Source organism: Zalophus californianus, chromosome 9, assembly GCF_009762305.2.
Source record: "Zalophus californianus isolate mZalCal1 chromosome 9, mZalCal1.pri.v2, whole genome shotgun sequence".
NCBI classification, from domain to species: domain Eukaryota; kingdom Metazoa; phylum Chordata; class Mammalia; order Carnivora; family Otariidae; genus Zalophus; species Zalophus californianus.
Window position 1 is genome coordinate 97,596,343 of NC_045603.1, and position 22,968 is coordinate 97,619,310.

General features: G+C 39.2%; 1 protein-coding gene across 1 annotated transcript in view; it reads left to right on the forward strand.

The window, feature by feature from the left end:
• CD163 (CD163 molecule) overlaps positions 1-22,968 on the forward strand; it is a 41,187-nt gene that overhangs the window by 5,706 nt on the left and 12,513 nt on the right. The window contains 3 exon segments of the mRNA XM_027593900.2: positions 136-456; positions 12,352-12,672; positions 13,419-13,739. Of these exon segments, the coding sequence (XP_027449701.2) occupies positions 136-456; positions 12,352-12,672; positions 13,419-13,739 (963 nt within the window).

A 22,968-nucleotide genomic window follows, 5' to 3' on the forward strand; every position in this document is an offset into this window, starting at 1 on the left:
AAGATGGGCAGCATCTAAAATGAGGCATCATTTTTAAGGACAGCATCAAATCTCAAACGTCCAGAGAAATCTTATTTCCTAAAGTCACTTCTGAATGAATATCACTTCTGAACTATGGTCTTTTCTCTGCTCTAGATGGATCCAACTTGGAGATAAGGCTGATGAATGGAGGAAACCAGTGTTCTGGAAGAATAGAGGTCAAGTTCCAAGGACAGTGGGGAACAGTGTGTGATGATAACTTCAACATAGATCATGCTTCTGTGGTTTGTAAACAGCTCGAATGTGGAAGTGCTGTCAGTTTCTCTGGTTCAGCTAATTTTGGAGAAGGTTTTGGACCAATCTGGTTTGATGATCTTATATGCAGTGGAAATGAGTCAGCTCTCTGGAACTGCAAGCACGAAGGATGGGGAAAGCATAACTGTGATCACTCTGAGGATGTTGGAGTGATTTGCTTGGGTAAGGACTGATCTGGGTTTGTTCTGTTCTTCCTGAGAGGACAAAAGAAAGGGAGTAGGCATCTGAAAAGCCTGAACTCTTAAAAACAGAATGAAGCCTGCTTCCTTAGTCACCTTATTATGAACTAATTTCAGGTTCCCCATCTGATACCTGCGGAGATTTTATCTTAACTGAAATGAGAATAACTAGGTTAGGGAGGAGGGATGAACAGGGAAACTGAGATCCCAGTCATGAGGATAGAAGGAGGTGTTTAGAGAATAATCCAATCCTTCCTCTTCCCCCCAACCCCCCCAAAAAAGAGAAGAAAGAAAAAGAGAAAAGGAAAAAAAAAACCCAGCTGAACTAGCAAATTGTACTTTTGGGATGAGTTTTAAAAACAAATCACCTTCTTTATCATCCTCTACCTGCAAAAGGTTTAACCCACCCCTTCCCAAAATATTAGTTCAAATTCACAGAATCAAATGATAAAAAAGAGTTTGGTTTTCTACTAAAACCTCATTTATGCTAGTGCTATGGTTTGAACAGACTCTGTGTCTAGAGACTTTCGTGTTCCAGGCTTGCTCAGGGAACAGGGACAGTGGATTTGTGTGTGCAGGGATGACACCCCTTTTTTCACTTGAATTCTTTTTTTTTCAGTGTTTAAGGACTTTAATAATAATTACAGCAACATTCACCAGAATTATTAGCAAGGTTGTTTGGACCAACATATAGAACTCCCTGTTAAATATACATCTCAGTGATTAGGAGAGCTCTCCATGTAAAAGAATTCACTTCAAAACAATGCAAATATTTAAAAAGTTTGTTTGTTTGTTTGTTTTAAAGCTCATGATTCTTAAGTGAGTTGTCAAAGCTCAGTACAGTTGTAAGATGACACTGTGTGAAGACTTCACTTGAATTCTTAGTTTGAAGCTTAGTAGGTCCTGAACCCCAGAGAAAATTCAGAAAAATGTAATAGAGTAAAAATGTCCCTGTATTCACCAGATATCTTCTTTTTTTCCAATGACAAAAACTCAATTCAAACTTTAACTAATTAACTTTAAGGAAAGAGGATACTGACTCAGAAAACTGGGAAATCCAGAGGTACTGTTGGCTTCAGGTTTGGCTGGATTCAAACACTGAAACAGTGTCATGGGGGTTCTGGCTTTTTTTCTATTTCTTACATTGGCCTTTTGTTGTTGTTGGACAACATGACCATCTATTGTTTGAACTACAAAGAATGGGATTCCTACAGCAGAGATGGAATTTGTTAGCTGAAGAAAGCAAGAGGGATTGGGGATCAAAAAAAGCACAGGAGTTACCTTCCATTCTCCTTCACGCACCAAAATCTTTCTAGGTCCCCAATCAGCACATTTCTTCTCAATGCTGAGGACTCCCAGTAAACTGTATTGTGGCAGCAAATGCTAAACCTACCAGAAGAAAGGGGCAACTTATTTATTATAAGAGATGGCTCAGGATCAAGCTCTGTTTTTTGAGGAATATTTATTGGGGGAGGTGAAAGTGGTAATGATGAGGTTCCCTTTTCTCTTTGCTTGCTTTTAGACTAAAGAAGTGGTCACAAAGGGGCCAGGTGTATAACGCAAACCGGGTAGTCATAGACAGGTAATGAATCAGTGTTGAGTCCTGGGCAAACCGGAGTGTGTGCATACCACCTAAACACATGCAAATATATATTTAACAAGAAAAATAAACAATTCCAATAAAAACTCTGTGATAGTCAAACAAACCTCTAGATAAAATGTGGCCCCTAGATCTCCTGTTAGGAACGTTTTCCTTTTTTTTTTTTTTTTTTAAGATTTTATTTATTTATTTGACAGAGAGAGACATAACAAGAGAGGGAACACAAGCAGGGGGGTGGGAAAGGGAGAAGCAGGCCTCCTGCCGAGCAGGGAGCCCGATGTGGGGCTCGATCCCAGGACCTGGGGTCGTGACCTGAGCCAAAGACAGACCCTTAATGACTGAGCCACCCAGGTCCCCCGCCCCTTTTTTTTTAAAAAAAGATTTCGTTTATTTATTTGGGAGAGGGAGAGAGAGTAGGGGGAAGGCTAAAGGGAGGGGGAGAAGCAGACTCTCCTTTGAGCGGGGTGCCCCACTTGGGGCCCGATCCCAGGACCCTGAGACATGAGATGAGCTGAAGTCAGATATTTAACTGATTGAGCAACCTAGGCGCCCCAGAAACTCTTTTTATAGTACATGTTCTCTGTACTGAAAAGTCCTGTCTTCTTTTTTTTTTTTTTTTTAGAGATTTTATTTATTTATTTGACAGAGAGAGACACAGTGAGAGGGAACACAAGCAGGGAAGAGGGAGAGGGAGAAGCAGGCTCCCTGCTGAGCAGGGAGCCCAATGCGGGGCTCGATCCCAGGACCCTGGGATCATGACCTGAGCCGAAGACAGACGTTTAACGACTGAGCCACCCAGGTGCCCCCTGTCTCCTTTTTCTAAAAAAGTTATCATTGAAGCATCATTGACATAAATGTTATATTAGTTTCAGGTGTACAACATATTGGTTCAACAATTCCATAAATTATTGGCTGTTCACCACAATAAGTGCGGTCACCATACAAAGTTATTACAGTGTTACTGACTATATTTCCTATGCTATACTTTTCATCGCTCTGATTATTTATTTATTTATTTTTATTATGTTATGTTAATCGCCATACATTACATCATTAGTTTTTGATGTAGTGTTCCATGATTTATTTTTTGCGTATAACACCTAGTGCACCATTCAATACATGCCCTCTTTAATACCCATCACCAGGCTAACACATCCCCCCACCCCCCTTCCCTCTAGAACCCTCAGTTTGTTTCTGAGTCCATAGTCTCTCATGGTTCGTCTCTCCTCTGATTCCCCCCCTTCATTCTTCCCCTCCTGTTATTTTCCTTTTTTTTTTTTTTACATATAATGTATTATTTCTTTCAGAGGTACAGGTCTGTTATTCAACAGTTTTCAACAATTCACAGCGCTCACCATAGCACATACCCTCCCCAATGTCTATCACCCAGCCACCCCATCCCTCCCACCCCCCACCACTCCAGCAACCCTCAGTTTGTTTACTGAGATTAAGAATTCCTCATATTAGTGAGGTAATATGATAAATGTCTTTCTTTGATTGACTAATTTCGCTCAGCATAATACCCTCCAGTTCCATCCACATCGTTGCAAATGGCAAGATTTCATTCCTTTTGATGGCTGCATAATATTCCATTGTAGATATATACCACATCTTCTTTATCCATTCATCTTTCAATGGCCATCTGGCTCTTTCCAGTTTGGCTATTGTGGACATTGCTGCTGATAAACATCGGGGTGCACGTACCCATTCAGATCCCTACATTTGTATCTTTGGGGTAAATACCCAGTAGTGCAATTGCTGGATCATATGGTAGCTCTATTTTCAACTTTTTAAGGAACCTCCATACTGTATTCCAGAGGGGCTGCACCAGCTTGCATTCCCACCAACAGTGTAGGAGTGTTCCCCTTTCTCCACATCCCCGCCAACATCTGTCATTCCCTGACTTGTTAATTTTATGCATTCTGACTGGTATGAGGTGGTATCTCATTGAGGTTTTGATTTGGACTTCCCTGATGCCGAGCGATGTTGAGCACTTTTTCACGTGTTCTGTTGGCCATTTGGACGTCTTCTTTAGAGAAATGTCTGTTCGTGTCTTCTGCCCATTTCTTGATTGGATCATTTGTTCTTTGGGTGTTGAGTTTGATATGTTCTATATAGATTTTGGATACTAGCCCTTTATCTGATATGTCATTTGCAAATATCTTCTCCCATTCTGTCAGTTGTCTTCTGGTTTTGTTGACTGTTCCTTTTTCTGTGCAAAAGCTTTTTATCTTGATGAAATCCCAATAGTTCATTTTTGCCTTTGCTTCCCTTGCCTTTGGCGATGTTTCTAGGAAGAAGTTGCTGAGGCTGAGGTTGAAGGGGTTGCTGCCTGTGTTCTCCTTTAGGATTTTGATGGACTCCTGTTTCACATCTAGGTCTTTCAACCATTTGGAGTCTATTTTTCTGTGTGGTGTAAGGAAATGGTCCAGTTTCATTCTTCTGCATGTGGCTGTCCAATTTTCCCAACACCATTTGTTGAAGAGACTGTCTTTTTGCCATTGGATATTCTTTCCTGCTTTGTCAAAGATGAGTTGACCATAGAGTTGAGGGTCCATTTCTGGGCTCTCTATTCTGTTCCATTGATCTATATGTCTGTTTTTGTGCCAGTACCATACTGTCTTGATGATGACAGCTTTGTAATAGAGCTAGAAGTCTGGAATTGTGATGCTGCCAGCTTTGCTTTTCTTTTTCAACATTCCTCTGGCAATTCGGGGTCTTTTCTGGTTCCATACAAATTTTAGGATTATTTGTTCCATTTCTTTGAAAAAGGTGGATGGTATTTTGATGGGGATTGCATAGAATGTGTAGATTGCTCTAGGCAACATTTGCATCTTCACAATATTTGTTCTTCCAATCCATGAGCATGGAATGTTTTTGCATTTCTTTGTGTCTTCTTCAATTTCTTTCATGAGTATTTTATAGTTTTCTGAGTACAGATCTTTGCCTCTTTGGTTAGATTTATTCCTGGGTATCTTATGGTTTTGAGTGCAATTGTAAATGGGATCGACTCCTTCATTTCTCTCTCTTCTGTCTTGTTGTTGGTGTATAGGAATGCCACTGATTTCTGTGCATTGATTTTATATCCTGCCACTTTACTGAATGCCTGTATGAGTTCTAGCAGTTTTGGAGTGGAGTGTTTTGGGTTTTCCACAGGAAGTATCATCTGCAAAGAGTGAGAGTTTGACTTCTTCTTTGCCGATTTGGATGCCTTTGATTTCTTTTTGTTGTCTGATTGCTGTGGCTAGGACTTCTAATACTATGTTGAATAGCAGTGGTGAGAGTGGACATCCCTGCTGCATTCCTGACCTTTAGGGGGAAAGCTCTCAGTTTTTCCCCATTGAGAATGATATTCACTGTGGGTTTTTCATAGATAGCTTTTATGATATTGAGGTACATATCCTCTATCTCTATACTCTGAAGAGTTTTGATCAAGAAAAGATGCTGTACTTTGTCAAATGCTTTTTCTGCATCTATTGAGAGGATCATATGGTTATTGTTCTTTCTTTTGTTAATGTATTATATCACGTTGATTCATTTGTGGATATTGAACCAACCTTGCAGCCCAGGGATAAATCCCACTGGGTCGTGGTGAATAATCCTGTTAATATAGTGTTGTATCCTATTGGCTAGTATTTTGGTGAGAATTTTTTCATCCATGTTCATGAAGGATATTGGTCTGTAATTCTCCTTTTTGATGGGGTCTTTGTCTGGTTTGGGGATCAAGGTAATGGTGGCCTCATAAAACGAGTTTGGAAGTTTTCCTTCCATTTCTATTTTTTGGAACAGTTTCAGGAGAATAGGTATTAATTCTTCTTTAAATGTTTGGTGGAATTCCCCTGGGAAGCCATCTGGCCCTGGGCTTTGGTTCCTGGGAGAGTTTTGATGACTGCTTCCATTTCCTTAGTGGTTATAGGTCTGTTCAGGTTTTCTATTCCGGATTCAGTTTTGGTAGTTGATACATCTCTAGGAATGCATCCATTTCTTCCAGATTATCTAATTTGCTGGCATATAGTTGCTCATAATATGTTCTTATAATTGTTTGTATTTCTTTGGTGTTGGTTGTGATCTCTCCTCTTTCATTCATGATTTTATTTATTTGGGTCATTTCTCTTTTCTTTTTGATAAGTCTGGCCAGGGGTTCATCAATCTTGTTAATTCTTTCAAAGAACCAGCTCCTAGTTTCGTTGATCTGTTCCACTGTTCTTTGGTTTCTATTTCATTGATTTCTGCTCTGATCTTTATTATTTCTCTTCTCCTGCTGGGTTTAGACTTTATTTGCTGTTCTCTCTCCAGCTCCTTTAGGTGTAGGGTAAGGTTGTGTATTTGAGACCTTTCTTATTTCTTGAGAAAGGCTTGTATTGCTATATGCTTTCCTCTTAGGACTGCCTTTGCTGCATCCCAAAGATTTTACACAGTTGTGTTTTCATTTTCATTTGTTTCCATGAATTTTTTAAATTCTTCTTTAATTTCCTGGTTGACCCATTCATTCTTTAGTAGGATGCTCTTTAATCTCCATTATTTGAGTTCTTTCCGACTTTCCTCTTGTGATTGAGTAGTAGTTCCAGAGCATTGTGGTCTGAAAATATGCAGGGAATGATCCCAATCTTTTGGTACCAGTTGAGACCTGATTTGTGACCTAGGATGTGATCTATTCTGGAGAATGTTCCATGGGCACTAGAGAAGAATGTGTGTTCCGTTGCATTGGGATGGAATGTTCTGAATATGTCTGTGAAGTCCATTTGGTCCAGTGTGTCATTTAAAGTCTTTATTTCCTTGTTGATCTTTTGCTTAGATGATCTGTCCATTTCAGTCAGGGGGGTGTTAAATCCCCCTACTATTATTGTGTTGTTGTCAATGTGTTTCTTTGCTTTTGTTATTAATTGCCTTATATAATTGGCTGCTCCCATGTTAGGGGCATAGATATTTACAATTGTTAGATCTTCTTGTTGGATAGACCCTTTAAGTAGGATATCGTGTCCTTTCTCATCTCTTATTACAGTCTTTGCTTTAAAATCTAATTTGTCTGATATAAGGATTGCCACCGCAGGTTTCTTTTGGTGTCCATTAGCATGGTAAATGGTTTTCCACCCCTTCACTTTCAATGCGGGGGTGTCTCTGGGTCTAAAATGAGTCTATTGTAGACAGCACATCGATGGGGCTTGTTTTTTAATCCAATCTGATAGCCTGTGTCTTTTGATTGGGGCATTGAGCCCATTTACATTCAGGGTAACTATTGAATGATATGAATTTAGTGCCATTGTATTGCCTGTAAGGTGACTGTGACTGTATATTGTCTGTGTTCCTTTACGATCTATCCTGCTTTTAGGCTCTCTCTTTGCTTAGAGGACCCTTTTCAATAGTTCTTGTAGGGCTGGTTTCGTGTTTGCAATTTCCTTTAGTTTTTGTTTTTCCTGGAAGCTTTTTATCTCTCCATCTATTTTCAATGACAGCCTAGCTGGATGTAGTATTCTTGGCTGCATATTTTTCTCATTTAGTGCTCTCAATATATCATGCCCATTTTTTCTGGCCCGCCAGGTCTCTGTGGCTAGGTCTGTTGCCAGTCTAATGTTTCTACCATTGTAGGTGACAGATCTCTTCTCCTGAGCTGCTTTCAGGGTTTTCTCTTTGTTTCTGAGACTCGTAAGTCTTACTATTAGATGTTGGGAATTTGACCTATTTTTATTGATTTTTGAGAGGGGTTCTCTGTGCCTCCTGGATTTTGACGCTTTTTCCTTCCCCAAATTAGGGAAGTTCTCTGCTATAATTTGTTCCAGTATACCTTCTGCCCCTCTCTCTCTTTAATTTTCTTCTGGGATCCCAATTATTCTAATGTTTCATCTTATGGTATCACTTATCTCTCAAATTCTCCCTCGTGATCCAGTAGTTGTTTATCTCTCTTTCTCTCAGCTTCTTTATTTTCCATCATTTGGTCTTCTATATCGCTGATTCTCTCTTCTGCCTCATTTATCCGAGCAGTTAGTGCCTCCTTTTTTTATTGCACCTCATTAATATAGCCTTTTTGATTTTGACTTGGTTAGATTTTAGTTATTTTATTTCTCCAGAGAGGGTTTCTCTAATAACTTCCATGCTTTTTTTCAAGCCCAGCTAGTATCTTTAAAATCATCATTCTGAACTCTTGTTCTGACATCTTACTAATGTCTGTATTGATTAGGTCCCTGGCAGTCGGTACTGCCTCTTGTTCTTTATGTTGAGGTGATTTTTTCCATCTTGTCATTTTGTCCAGAGGAGAATAGATTAATGAGAGAACAAAATGGTAACAGGGTAACAACATCCCCCCAAAATATACACTAAACAAATCAGAAAAGACCTGAAACTGGGGGGAAAGAAAGGGAAAGAAAGAAAAAAGAAGAAGATAAAAACAAAACAAAAAACAGAGTATGATCAAATATGATCAGGCTGGTGCATAGATCAGTGCCACAGACTAGATTTTGGGTGTATTTTGGTCTGTTAGAAGAAAGTACCTCCCAAAATTTTAACGAAAGAAAAACTTATATATGTACACAAATAAGGGTTAATACGATGAAGGGATGGAATATAACTCTAAAGATGAAAATTATAAAAGATTTTATAAAAGGAATTGATAGAATTTGGTTGAAAAAAGAAAGAAGAGGATTTTTTTAAAAAAAGGGAGAGAATGTGATTAGGCAGGAGACTAGAACAAAACCATACACTGGTGATTTATGGTATATTTTGATCTATTAGAAGAAACTGTATCCCAAAATTTTAAAGAAAGAACAACTTTTATATATATATATATATATATATATATATATATATATATGCCAAAAATAAGATTAACTACTATGAAGGGATAAAATATGACTCTAAAAATGAAAAATAAAAAAGATTTTTTTAAAAAGGGATTGATAAGATGTTGGTTGAAAAAGGGAAAATAAAAATTCAAAAAAAAGTTAAAAGAATTAACTTTGAAAGACTAAAGAATCATGGGAATAAAGCCATGAATTCTATGTGCAGTAGTCCCCTAGCACTGGAGTTCTGCCATTCTCATTGATTGGTAAACTTGGTCTTGGCTGGCTGTTTTTTTTTTTTTTATGTTAATCACCATACATTACATCATTAGTTTTTGATGTAGTGTTCCATGATTCATCGTTTGCATATAACACCCAGTGCTCCATGCAGAACGTGCCCTCCTTAATACCCATCACCAGGCTAACCCATCCCCCACCCCCTCCCCTCTAGAACCCTCAGTTTGTTTTTCAGAGTCCATAGTCTCTCATGGTTTGTCTCCCCCTCCGATTTCCCCCCTTCATTCTTCCCCTCCTGCTATCTTCTTCTTCTTCTTCTTCTTTTTAACATATAATGTATTATTTGTTTCGGAGGTACAGGTCTGTGATTCAACAGTCTTACACAATTCATAGCACTCACCATAGCACATACCCTCTCCAATGTCTATCCCCCAGGCAACCCATCCCTCTCACCCCCCACCACTCCAGCAACCCTCAGTTTGTTTCCTGAGATTAAGAATTCCTTATATTAGTGAGGTCATATGATAAATGTCTTTCTCTGATTGACTTATTTTGCTCAGCATAATACCCTCTAGTTCCATCCATGTTGTTGCAAATGGCAAGATTTTATTCCTTTTGATGGCCGCATAATATTCCATATATCACATCTTCTTTATCCATTCATCTGCTGATGGACATCTTGGCTCTTTCCACAGTTTGGCTATTGTGGACATTGCTGCTCTAAACATCAGGGTGCATGTACCCCTTCAGATCCCTACATTTGTATCTTTGTGGTAAATACCCAGTAGTGCAATTGCTGGATCATATGGTAGCTCTATTTTCAACAACTTTTTGAGGAACCTCCATACTGTTTTCCAGAGTGGCTGCACCAGCTTGCCTTCCCACCAACAGTGCAGGAGGGCTCTCCTTTCTCCACAACCCCACCAACATCTGTAGTTTCCTGACTTGTTAATTTTATTGGCTGGCTGTTCTCACTGATCTTCTGGGGGAGGGGCCTGTTGCCGAGGTTTCCAGATGTCTTTGCCGGAGGCTGAATTGCCCCGCCCTTGTCGGTCCGGGCTAAGCAAGCTGCTCGGGTTTGCTCTCGGGAGCTTTTGTTCCCTGCAAGCTTTCCATACAGCTTTGGAGGATGAGAGTGAAAATGGCAGCCTCCCAATCTCTGCCCAGGAGGAGCGGAGAACTTGGGGCCCCACTCCTCAGTGCGCCCCCTGAGAAAAGCAGTCAGTCATTCCCGTCTCCCTGGTCTCCAGCTACATTCCGTGCTCACCCAGCCTGTGACCGAGCATTTCTATCTCTGGCACCCAAATCCGTGTGGAGCCTCCAAACCCAGCAGATCCCTGCGGTGCACTCCCGCACCGCTCCTCCCAGGGGAGGAAGGGGAGTCTCCCGGATCTGCCAATTGTTGGGTCCCTGCTGGAGATGCAGTGGCCCAACTGTGCCGTGGATCACAGTTTATGGCAACCCCAAGCTGAGAGCCCGCGCCTTGGCTCTGTCTCTGCAGCCGGCTTCCCTGCTCAGCTCTGCCACACTCAGGCACCCCGGGTCTTTCTGTGACCCCGAGGGTCCTGAGATCACACTGTCCCGCGAGGGTTCCACCCCCTGCTTAGCCACTGGAGCTACGTCCCTCAGCAGAGCCAATTTCTAAAAGTTCCGATTTTGTGCTCTGCTTCTCTATCACTTGCCAGTAGTGGCCAACGGAGGCCCCCTCCCCCACCGTCTATCCTCCCAAATATCGCCTCGGATTCACTTCCCCACACGTCCTACCTTCCAGAAAGTGGTCGCTTTTCTGTTCAGAGAGTTGCTGGTATTCTTTTCTTCGATCTCCTGTTGAGTTTGTAGGTGTTCAGAATGGTTTGATCCCTATCCAGCTGAATTCCTGGGACCAGACGAAATCCAGGTCTCCTATTCCTCTGCCATCTTGCTCTTCCTCTGGCTTATTTTATAACTAGAAGTTTGTACCTCTTGACCCCCTTCATCCATTTCACCCATCCCCCTGACCACCTCACCTCTGGCAACTACCAGTTTGTTCTCTATAGTTAAGAGTCTGTTCATTTGTTTTGTTTTTTAGACTCCACATATAAATGAAATCATATGATATTTGCCTTTCTTTGTCTGGCTTATTTCACTAAGCATTATATCCTATAGGTCCATCCATATTGTTACAAATGGCAAGAACTCATTCTTTTTGATGGCTGAGTAATATACCATCTTCTTTATCCATTCATCTGTAGATGGACACTTGGGCTGTTTCCATATCTTGACTATTGTAAATAATGCTGCAATAAACAGAAGTACATATATTTTTTCAAATTAGCATTTTCATTTTCTTTGGGTAAATAACCATTAGTGGAATTACTGGATCATATGGTATTTCTATTTTTAATTTTTTTATTGTTTTATATTTTAATTCTAGTGTAGTTAACATAGTGTTATATTAGTTTTAAGTGTACAAACTGGTGATTCAACAATCCTATACTTTACTCAATGCTCATCATGATAAGTGTACTCAATCCCCTTCACCCATCCCCCCACCCACCTTCCCTCTGGTAACCATTGGTCCTCTATAGTTAAGAGTCTGCTTCTTGGTTTGCCTGTCTCTCTTTTTTTTTTCCCTTTGCTCATTTGTTTGTTTCTTAAATTCCACATTTAAAGGAAATCATATGGTATTTGTCTTTCTTTGATTGACTTATTTTACTTAACATTATATACACTCTAGCTCTATCCATGTTATTACAAATGGCAAGATTTTATTCTTTTTATGGCCAAATAATATTCCACCATATATATATACACCACACCTTCTTTATCTATTCATCTATCGATGGACAGCCCAAGGGGGCTGCTTCCATAATTTGGCTATCATAAATAATGCTGCTATAAACATAGGGGTTCATACATCCCTTCAAATTAGTGTTTTTGTGTTTTGGGGGGAAATACCCAGTAGTGCAATTCCTGGATCATAAGGTAGTTCTATTTGTAATTTTTTGAGGAACCTCTATACCGTTTTCCATGGTGGCTGCACCAGTTTGCGTTCCCACCAACAGTACGAGAGGGTGCCCCTTTCTCCGCCTCTTCACCAGACTTGTTATTTCTTATCTTTTTGATACAAGCCATTCTGGAAAGTCCTGTCTTCTTGCCCAAGCCACTCTTTCTCCACCTTTAATGATTTTTCAGTGGTATTATGTCACTGTTTTCTCTGTCTCTACTTATAGTCCCCCCCCCTTATTCTTGTTTCTTTATTATGATTTGTTTTGTGTCTCTCTTACAGATGGAGCAGATCTCAGCCTGAGACTGGTAGATGGAGTCACTGAATGTTCAGGAAGATTAGAAGTAAAATTCCAAGGGGAATGGGGGACAGTGTGTGATGATGGCTGGGATAGTAATGATGCCGCTGTGGTATGTAAGCAACTGGGATGCCCAACTGCCATCACTGCCACTGGTCGAGTTAATTCCACCGAGGGAACTGGACACATTTGGCTTGACAGTGTTTCCTGCCATGGACACGAATCTGCTCTCTGGCAGTGTAGACACCGCGAATGGGGAAAGCATTATTGCAATCATAATGAAGATGCTGGTGTGATATGTTCTGGTAAGTTAAAATAAAAAGAAAAACAGAGAAGGAAGGACCTGTGTTCTTTAGGAGTAGGAATGGGTGTGAGATGGGAGAGAGAGGAATAACTAATAATTTCCTTGTTGTAAGGAATCTTAAACACATTCTTTTTTTTTCTTTCTTTTTAAAAAGGTGTTATCTATCTATCATCTATCTATCTATTTAGAGAGTATGAGCAGAGGGAGAGGGAGAGAGAGAATCCTCAAGCAAACTCCACACTGAGTGCAGAACCCAACGTGGGGCTCAGCTCCACAACCCCGAGATCAGGATCCCAAAATCACAACCCCGAGATCATGACCTGAGCTGAAACCAAGAGTTGGACACTCAACCAACTGAGCCACCCAGACATCCCCATTCTTTATTTGACTAGTTTGGAGGCTTGTCTGACTATTTTCTGTAGTGATTATTCAGGCTGCTGTTAGGGACCACATTTCAGGGTCTAAATCTACCTGGAGCTCCAAGACACAAAATGTTATGTCTTTTTAAAAAATCTCTGGCTGCTCATATTTTTCTGCCAGTGACAATTTTTATTAACCCTTGCAACTATAATCCTGTTTCTAACCAAATCCATGGCCTATACTGGCTGTTTAAAAAAAAGCCAAGAGATGGATAAATCATCCTTTCCAATGCCTCAGTATCTAGGAAGGAGCAAGATAAAAAAAATCTATCCTTTGGGAGCTAACCTCCATATGTATCTATGGACTAAGCTTAAGTTTCTTTTGTAGATGGATCCGATCTGGAGGTGAGACTTGTCGGTGGAGGCAGCCGTTGTGCTGGGACAGTGGAGGTGGAAATTCAGAAACTGATAGGGAAAGTATGTGACAGAGGCTGGGGACTGAAAGAAGCCGATGTGGTTTGCAGGCAGTTGGGATGTGGATCTGCCCTCAAAACGTCCTATCAGATTTATTCCAAAGTTAAGGCAACAGACACATGGCTGTTTTTAAGCAGCTGTGTTGGAAATGAAACTTCTCTTTGGGACTGCAAGAACTGGCAGTGGGGTGGACTTAGCTGTGATCACTATGAAGAAGCTAAAGTTACCTGCTCAGGTAAGACTTTCAATCAATGTGTTAAGAAGTTGAATTCCAGGGGTATAAATTTCCAGTAAGATCCTTGAAACTGATGAGAAACATTGCTACTTATGAGTAGATCTCACTCCAGAAACTAGAAAATGCCTATTCCGTTGTGTGAGTTTCAGATGAAATTATGATTCATTTTGTGCCTTGGTCAAGGGTGTGTCTTGTTTTATTTTGTTTTTGTTCACTTTAGCTTTTCAGGAATTTTTTTTTTTAAGATTTAATTATATGAGTGAAAGAGAGAGATCGAGCAGAGGAAGGGGCAATGGGAGAGGGAGAAGGAATCCCAAGCAGACTCCCCACTGAGTGCAGAGCTCAATCTCACAACCCTGAGATCACGACCTGAGCCGAAACCAAGAGTTGGATGCTTAACCGACTGCACCACCCAGGCGCCCCTGTTTTTGTTTTTATTTAAATAACAGTTAGTTTAGGGGCACCTGGATGGCTTAGTTGATTGAGCAACCACCTCTTGATTTCTGCTCAGGTCATGATCTCACATTCATGAGATCAGCCCTGCGTTGCGCTCGTTGGGGTGTCTGCTTGGGATTCTCTCTCTCCCTCTCCCTCTGACCCTCCCTCAGCTCTCTCTCTCTTTAAATGAATAAATAAAATCTTAAAAAATATAAATTAGTTAACATACAGTATAATATTAGTTTCCGATGTACCAATTAGTGATTCAACACTTACAAAGAACACCCAGTGCTCTTCACAAGTGCCCTCCTCAATCTCATCCGTCCCACCTCCCCTCTGGTAACCATCAATTTGTTTTCTATAGTTAAGAGTCTGTTTATTAGTTTGCCCCTCTCCCTTCTTTTCCCTATGCTTGTTGATTAAGAAACAAAACAATTGAGTCATTTTTAAATCCATGGAAGTACTGAAAGATTAAGAAGGATTAAAATTTTGAAGGTAGAGCTTAATTATGTCTTTCATGGGAATGTCTCCAAATGATTTTAAAAAAATGTGAGACAGGACTCCATCAAAATCCTAGAGGAGAATACAGGCAGCAACCTCTTCGACCTCTTCTTCTTAGCAACTTTCTCCCAGAAACATCGCTAAAGGCAAGGGAAGCAAGGGCAAAAATGAACTATTGGGACCTCATCAAGATAAAAAGGTTTGCACAGCAAAGGAAACAGTCCACAAAACCAAAAGACAACCGACAGAATGGGAGAAGACACTTGCAAATGACAGATCAGATAAAGGGCTAGTATCCAAAATCTATAAAGAACTTATCAAACTCAACACCCAAAGAACAAATAATCCAATCAAGAAATGGGCAGAAGACATGAACAGACATTTTTCCAAAGAAGACGTCCAAATGGCCAACAGACACATGAAAAAGTGCTCAACATCGCTCGGCATCAGGGAAATCCAAATCAAAACCTCAATGAGATACCACCTCACATCAGTCAGAGATGCCTAAAATTAACAAGTCAGGAAACGACAGATGTTGGCGGGGATGAGGAGAAAGGGGAACCCTCCTCCACTGTTGGTGGGAATGCAAGCTGGTGCAGCCACTCTGGAAAACAGTATGGAGGTTCCTCAAAAAGTTGAAAATAGAGCTACCCTACAAGTCAGCAATTGCACTACTGGGTATTTACCCCAAAGATACAAATATAGTGATCCAAAGGGGTACATGCACCCCAATGTTTATAGCAGCAATGTCCACAATAGCCAAACTATGGAAAGAGCCGAGATGTCCATCAACAGATGAATGGATAAAGAAGATGTGATACACACACACACACACACACACACACACACACACACACACACACAATGGAATATTATGCAGCCATCAAAAAACAAAATCTTGCCATTTGCAACAACATGGATGGAACTAGAGGGTTATATGCTACATGAAAGAAGTCAGTCAGAGAAAGACGAGTATCATATGATCTCACTGATATGAGGAATTCTTAATCTCAGGAAATAAACTGAGGGTTGCTGGAGTGGTGGGGGTGGGAGGGATGGGGTGGCTGGGTGATAGACATTGGGGAGGGTATGTGTTATGGTGAGTGGTGTGAATTGTGTAAGACTGATGAATCACAGATCTGTACCTCTGAAACAAATTATACATTATATGTCAAAAAAAAAAAAAGATAGTAGGAAGGGAAAAATGAAGGGGGGGAAATCAGAGGGGGAGATGAACCATGAGAGACAATGGACTCTGAGAAGCAAACTGAGGGTTCTAGAGGGGAGAGGGGTGGGGGGATGGGTTAGCCCAGTGATGGGTATTAAGGAAGGCACATATTGAATGGAGCACTGGGTGTTATACAGAAACAAGGAATCATGGAACACTGCATCAAAAACTAATGATGTAATGTATGGTGACTAACATAACATAATAAAATAAATTTAAAAAATATGTTGGATAAACGGGCATGACTATGCAAGAATTTCTTCTTTCTGAATGTTTTTGTGTATTTCACTGCAACTTCTTTTAGCAGTTCCAAAGTGAGCTGTGAGTTGGCCAGTTTTAAGGAAAATCTCTAGTATTTTATGCTAATCACATTTACACAAATGTTAATGTTGTTGAAAAGTGATGCCTTTTTTAACAACTGTAAGGTAACATATTGACATAACTATTACTGATATGGTAAAAGAAAGATTTTAAGGAAAGCAACCTAAGAACAAAACTGTTAACCATATAGAGATGTGGTCATGTGGTGCTCCATGTCCACTAACCAATGGTTTTACTTCAGATACATCCTAATTTAGATGTGCTCCTATGTGCATTACCTGATGTTACAAATTGTGTCTACCTTTAGTTACATAGAAATTATCCTCTGACTGGAAAAAGACAATCTTATAAGGTACAAATTTGAATATACATATCTGCTTTTCAACCATTCTTCTTTTCTTTTTTAAAGAGATTTCTTGATTAGACAATATATTCACATGGTTCACAATTTGTGTGTGTGTGTGTGTATGTGTGTGTGTGGTTTTTTTTTATGGTTCACACTTTGAATTGAAAGTGTAAGCTCTTCCCAAAAATTATCCCCAGCTGTCCAGTTCTATTCTTCACATATATATATATTCACAAATATATATTTATATATATATTCTTTAGGAGATATTTTATGTAAATACAAACAAATCCATATATAAGTTTCACCTCATTTTGTTGTTCAAGTGAGGGTATATTATATAAATTGTTCTGTACCTTAGTATTCACTTGGTAAAATATCTTGACCGTAATTTCATAGCAATATTTAAAGACCTTTCTGAAATTACTTCTCTATCCATGACATTTCTTTTCTTATCATGTATTACTGTGTGACTTTATTTATACTTTTAATTTCTTTTATTAGATAAAATTAGCTTGGTTTTGCTTTCTTTTAATGAACCAGCATTTGGATTTTTTAAGATCAATAATATTTTCATTTTCTAATTCATTATAATTTGTTTTTCTTTCTGTTAATTCCTTTCTGGTTTCTGACTGATTTAACTCTTTGAGTTCAGTGCTTAATTAATGTTGATTCTTTCCTAGTTATTAATATAAATACGTGAGGTTATAGGTTGTCCACTGAGTATACCAGTGATTGCCTCATATAATTGACGAATTGCTGCTCTGTGAATCTGGGACATATATCTTCCTACAACTGTTATGTGGTCATTATGAATTGTTCTTTTTCATATTATAAAGTTTCCCCTTTTCTATGGTTGAATGGTTTTTGTTCTGAATCAAACTTGTCTGATATTTCTTTTTAAAGATTTTATTTATTTGACAGAGAGACACAGAAAGAGAAGGAACACAGGCAGGGGGAGTGGGAGAGGGAGAAGCAGGCTTCCTTCTGAGCAGGGAACCCGATGTGGGGCTTGATCCCAGGACCCTGGGGTCATGACCTGAGCCGAAGGCAGACGCTTAACACACCGAGGCACCCAGGCACCCCCAAACTTGTCTGATATTAATATCACAACTATTGCTTTATTTATTTTCTATTCTCTTATTTTCAACCTTTATGAATCATTTTGTTCTAGGTGTACCAGTTGTATTCATCCTAGAATTCAGATTTATTTTAAAAAGAACTCTGGATTACTTTTGAGAGATGAGAGACATATTTGACCTTAACTTAGTCATATTATGCATTTTTTGTTGTCATATTATGTATCCATAATATTTATTGTCATCATGTATCATGCTACACCTATGACCTATATTTCTCTACATAACTTTTTTGGGGGGAACTTTGCTTATGTTTGGGCATATGTAAGCATTATTTTATGTCTGATCATTTTCTTCTAAATATTTTCCTATTAATTCTGTTTTATATTAGTTAGCATTTAGTTTAGCAGCATCCAAAAGAAAGCCAAATAAGAGTGGATGAAGAAAATTTTACTTCTTTCTCACTAAAATAAGTCAAATAGGTAAGCAGTTTAAGGCTGTTTGGGTGGTTCTGTGGTCACCAAGAAGTGCCTAGAGTTGTTTCTCTGAGGTAATTATCAAGTCCTATTGGTTAAGAATGATAAGTTGCCCTGCAACTGAGTGAGCTTCCTGGTAAGCCAATCTGATGGGCCAGGTTCTGCCCTCTGAGAAGCTGTCCTCTGTCCATTGTCCTTCATGGGCCCAGGTGCTATTCTTGGGCCAGTTCCTTCTACTGCAGGCTCTCCAAGTCATATCTAAGTGCAGTTTGGGGGCTGCACACCTTTCACAACCCACTTTCTGCTGACTTTGGTTCAGGGACCCTTGGATTGCTTTACGAGTTGAGTTATTGTTGGCTGCTGTCAGCTGTCCTCAAAGTCAGTGAAATAATTCTCTCCAAACTTAGAATCCTTCTGGTCAATTTTCTTTCATGGTAATGCCACTTGAAAGTAACCAGAGTCAAGGAATATATTTATAAACTTTGATCTTTGCTATGAGCAGCTCCTTCACTGCCCTAAGGTCATTTGAAACCTGGGCTTTGGGAGAAAAAGCAAGACCAAAGTCCTGTCTTTGCTGGTAGGCTCATGGACTTTGTGCAGTATCAATTCTATTTTCTGCTAAGCCTACAGTTTTATCACCACCTCAGTTTGGGGGATAGGGATGCTTAGGGTTTTGTTTTGTTTTTTTTCAATCCTGCAAGTTCCCAATTATAGGTCTCTCATTTCATTATGTAGTAGCTGCAGGCAGAACATACCTCCCTTACAAAATTGGTATTTTTCCTTCCATTTTCTTCTTGCAGTGTGACTACTTTAAGTCTGAGTTCATCTCTCCCTTGTTAAATGCTGAAAGTGGCAAGGAGGATTTATGTCATGCCAGCATTCTGATTTTTTTTTCCAGTTTTCTTTTGTTCTCCAAGTACACTCTCTGATTTTTCAGCTTCAGAGCACACATTGTTTTCTTTTCAAGGTGACACTTGTCCAACTATCTTACCATGGATAACAAGACATTAGCTTTCCAGGCTATAGTATCTGAGTTATTATATATTTTTTCCAACCATTCCATTCAACCACATCCAAAATTTAGACTTTACTACTAGAACACACAGTTTTGGTAACATTCTGAATTATTTAGGATTCTATTCAACTGCATATAATAGAAATCCCAAATAGCATAAATTTGCAGCAGAAGGTGGGCCCTTCTGTTTACAGAACTATATTTTTGTTTGCTAAGTATGTTGTGTGTGCTCTTTGTCTTCTTTTGTAAACTCTTTTGTTACATTCGGGCAGTGTTTAGAAGCTCTTCTACTTAGTGGGTACCTAGGTGTTAGCACTCTTCTTGTTTTGCTAGAAATAGAATTTGTAATTTTGTTTCTTTTTTGAAAGATTTATTTATGAGAGAGAGTGAGCTAGCAAGTACAAGTGGGGGGAGGGGCAGAGGCAGAGGATCTCAAGGCGACTTCCTGCTGAGCAGGGAACCCGAAATGGAAGTGGGCTTGATCCCACAACCCATGAAATCATGACCTGAGCCCAAACCAAGAGTTGGTCACTTAATTGACTGAGCCATCTAGCCACCCCTGTAATTTTGTTTCTTGATTTCTTGGTACTTTCAGAAGATTTCCAGGGGTGGGGGGGAGATCATGGAAATACTATCTCTGTGCCTGCCAAATTCAAACTACAAATTCCATTATCTGTTTAAATTCTTAGAGTTCTTAGTTTTGTAGAGCACAGGACTTTCGGGCTGAAAAGGGCCAAAGAACTCAACAAAACAGGAAGACTAGAAAGATAAAGCAACAGTTTATCTCTGATGTGCAGTTTCTATAAACCAGCCACAAACTGGTCTAAGAAAATTGGCTACAAAATTACTTTGAGTCCCAGACATTTTGTTTGTGATGGCTGTGTATGTGCCACAGAGAACATCTGAACTTTAGCATCAGTTCATATGATTTGTGCTGTATTTACTAAGGTTTTTTATTTTTAAGATTTATTTTTATTTTTTAGAGAGAGAAAGAGAGCACAGGGTTGTGGGGGGGAGGGGCAGAGGGAGGGAGAATCCCAAGCAGACTAAGCACTGAGAACAGAGCCTGACCCCAAGTTGGATCCCACAGCCCTGAGATCACAACCTGAGCCAAAACCAAGAGTCAGTCCCTTAACCAACTGTGCCATCCAGACGCCCCTGTATTTACTAAGGTTTGAGAAATAAGTTTTGATACTAGAATGATTTATACTTCTTCAGAGTCTGGAAAGGAATAAATGATAAAAATGTGTTAATGCTTCTTTAAATCATATTGTGTATTTTATCTATTACTAAACAAAAGGAAGTAATTCTAATGAATTCTTATATTTGTTCTTCTGTCTTCATTTATTTACTTTTAGAGAAAGAAAGAAATACAAATTCAGTTACTTATGCCAGGGGAAAGTCTAAATTATTGATCAAAGGAGCTAAATACAAGTACAAAAATCAAATTAATGGCTTTTATGTTAAAATGCAGTCACAGGTTTAGCAGGAAAGAAATCTCTTAAAGGAGTAAATTGTGAATAGTCTAACCATGTACCCAGAGTAAACGATATAAGGAAGCCAACTCATGGTGTAGATTAATGTGTTGCTAACAGATTCATGAAAAAAAAAGAAAGCTAGAACGGAATCTCCCAAGTCATTTCTGAATGGAAAACTCTCCTTTTGCTCAGGATTCAAACATTTTAGGAAAAAAGGAAACAAGAGAATATTTATAGAAGGGAACTGTTTTCGAGTGCTTCACAAGTTTTCACCATGAAAGAGAAAATTATTTGGTCCGGTTTCATTTTTTGGTTTGTTTTGGCATCAGCCGTGTTTTATTTCGTTCGAGATGGATCCAGATGAGAGAGCAAGAGGTTACAAGAAAGCTGACTTTGGCTCAGTCTAAGAAACTGCCTTCTTAGAGGAATTTCATGCTCAGATAATGATTTAACAAGAAGAAATTAAGGACTCAAGAGTCTTTCATTATTTGTGGGGTAGGGACATTATTTGCTTTAAACTTGGAGCTGTGTTTAGAAAGCAATGTGTTCTTCAACTCATATTTGTGTAGAAATTTGCTTTGTATAGATTTAATGGATAAGTGGTGAAATTTTAATGTGCTGGGGTATTCTATACTGCTACAATAGAGACTATAGTCAGATCTAAAACATTTTCAGAACTGGCAAGTGCTGATAGGCTATCTGTGTCATGCTGAGAGTAATGTCAAGGGAATTAGTGATGTTTGACAGCAGGCACTTCTAAAAGACGTATGCCCTTTAGAAGGTCCTTCAAATGCACTTCCTTTCTTTAAAAAATTAATTAAAGGAAATACTTTGTATTGCCCAAATAATTTCAATCATCTCTGAGTGTGTTAAAAGAAACTCTTACTTTTCTTGATGGTTGTACTTGGCAAAGAGTGTTCCCAAAACCTGAGCTCCATTTCGTTAGCTTTATTTCTGGTGTGTCTTTTCTTTACATTTTAAATCCCATTCATACTAAATTACTCATAATTCCTCAGTTATGCCACATTTCATGACTGTATCCTTTATATATATATATATATATATATATATATATATATATATATATATACATATATATATATATTTTTTTTTTAAGAGAGGGAGAGCAGGGGATGGGCAGAGGGAGAAAAAGAACCTTAAATAAGCTCCACATTAGGTGCAGAGCCTGTCGTGGGGCTCAATCTCATGACCCTGAGATCATGATCTGAACTGAAATCAAGAGTAGGACACTTAACCGACTGAGCCACTCAGGCGCCCCTATGACCGTATCCATTAAATGTGGATTTACACATCGCTTACTTGGCAAACTCTTTATCTTTTTATTTCAAAACTCAGCTCGAACTTATAGCGCTCTCTATCGTTTTCCTGCAAAGCCTCAAACAGGGCTGATGGCTCCTTCATTTATTAGTTTTGTATCTAACATATATTTTTAGTTTTGGACACATCATTATTTGCTTTTTTAATATTTTATTTGAGAGAGAGAAAGAGAGAGTGCACCAGGACAGGGGAGATGCAGAGGGTGAAGCAGACTCCCCATGAGCAGGGAGCCCAACATGGGGCTCGATCCCAGGCCCCTGAGATCATGACCCAAGCTGAAGGCAGACACTTAACAGATTGAGCAACCCAGGCGCCCCTGGACTCATCATTATTTGAGCATGTATATCTTCAGCTCACCTGTGTGTTTTTGAGGGAGAGGGTGATCAAGGAGAACTTGAGTAGCCTTGAAAAGAAGTAGCTTTTTCCCAGGTACAAATGTTGGGAAATACATTATAAGTGGAGAGAAAAGTTTCTGCAGAGGCCCAGAAACATGGGATGACCAGGATTCTTTAAGGCTGGAGCATCAGGTATGATTGATAGAGTAATAGACATGAAAGCTTTAAAGGTGACATCATAAAGTATTTTCAAGCATGCTAAGAAATTACTGTTTATTATCTTTCTTTAACTTTAATAGATGTGTGACATTGGAGTATCTACCAAAGCTCTCTGTGCTTCAATTTCCTCAAAAGAAAAGTGGTAGTTATAATACTTGCTTCACAGGAATTACGTAGCAAGTGATCAATACATGTTAACTGCTATGGTTATGACTATTATTAGTAGCAGTAGCTATGTTCACTGATGGACTGAACGGTGACAGATTTTTAGCCCACCCAAATGCATAAAACATTGTAGGTCCTTAATACTATTTGTTGAAATGATAAATTATTGCATAAATAGTAAAGAAACGTTGAATTGCCTTGAAGACAAAGAAATCATGTGAAAATACTTGAAATGTAATAACATATCTGTGGGCATGGCATATATTTATTAGAAAGAAGGCTTAGAAACA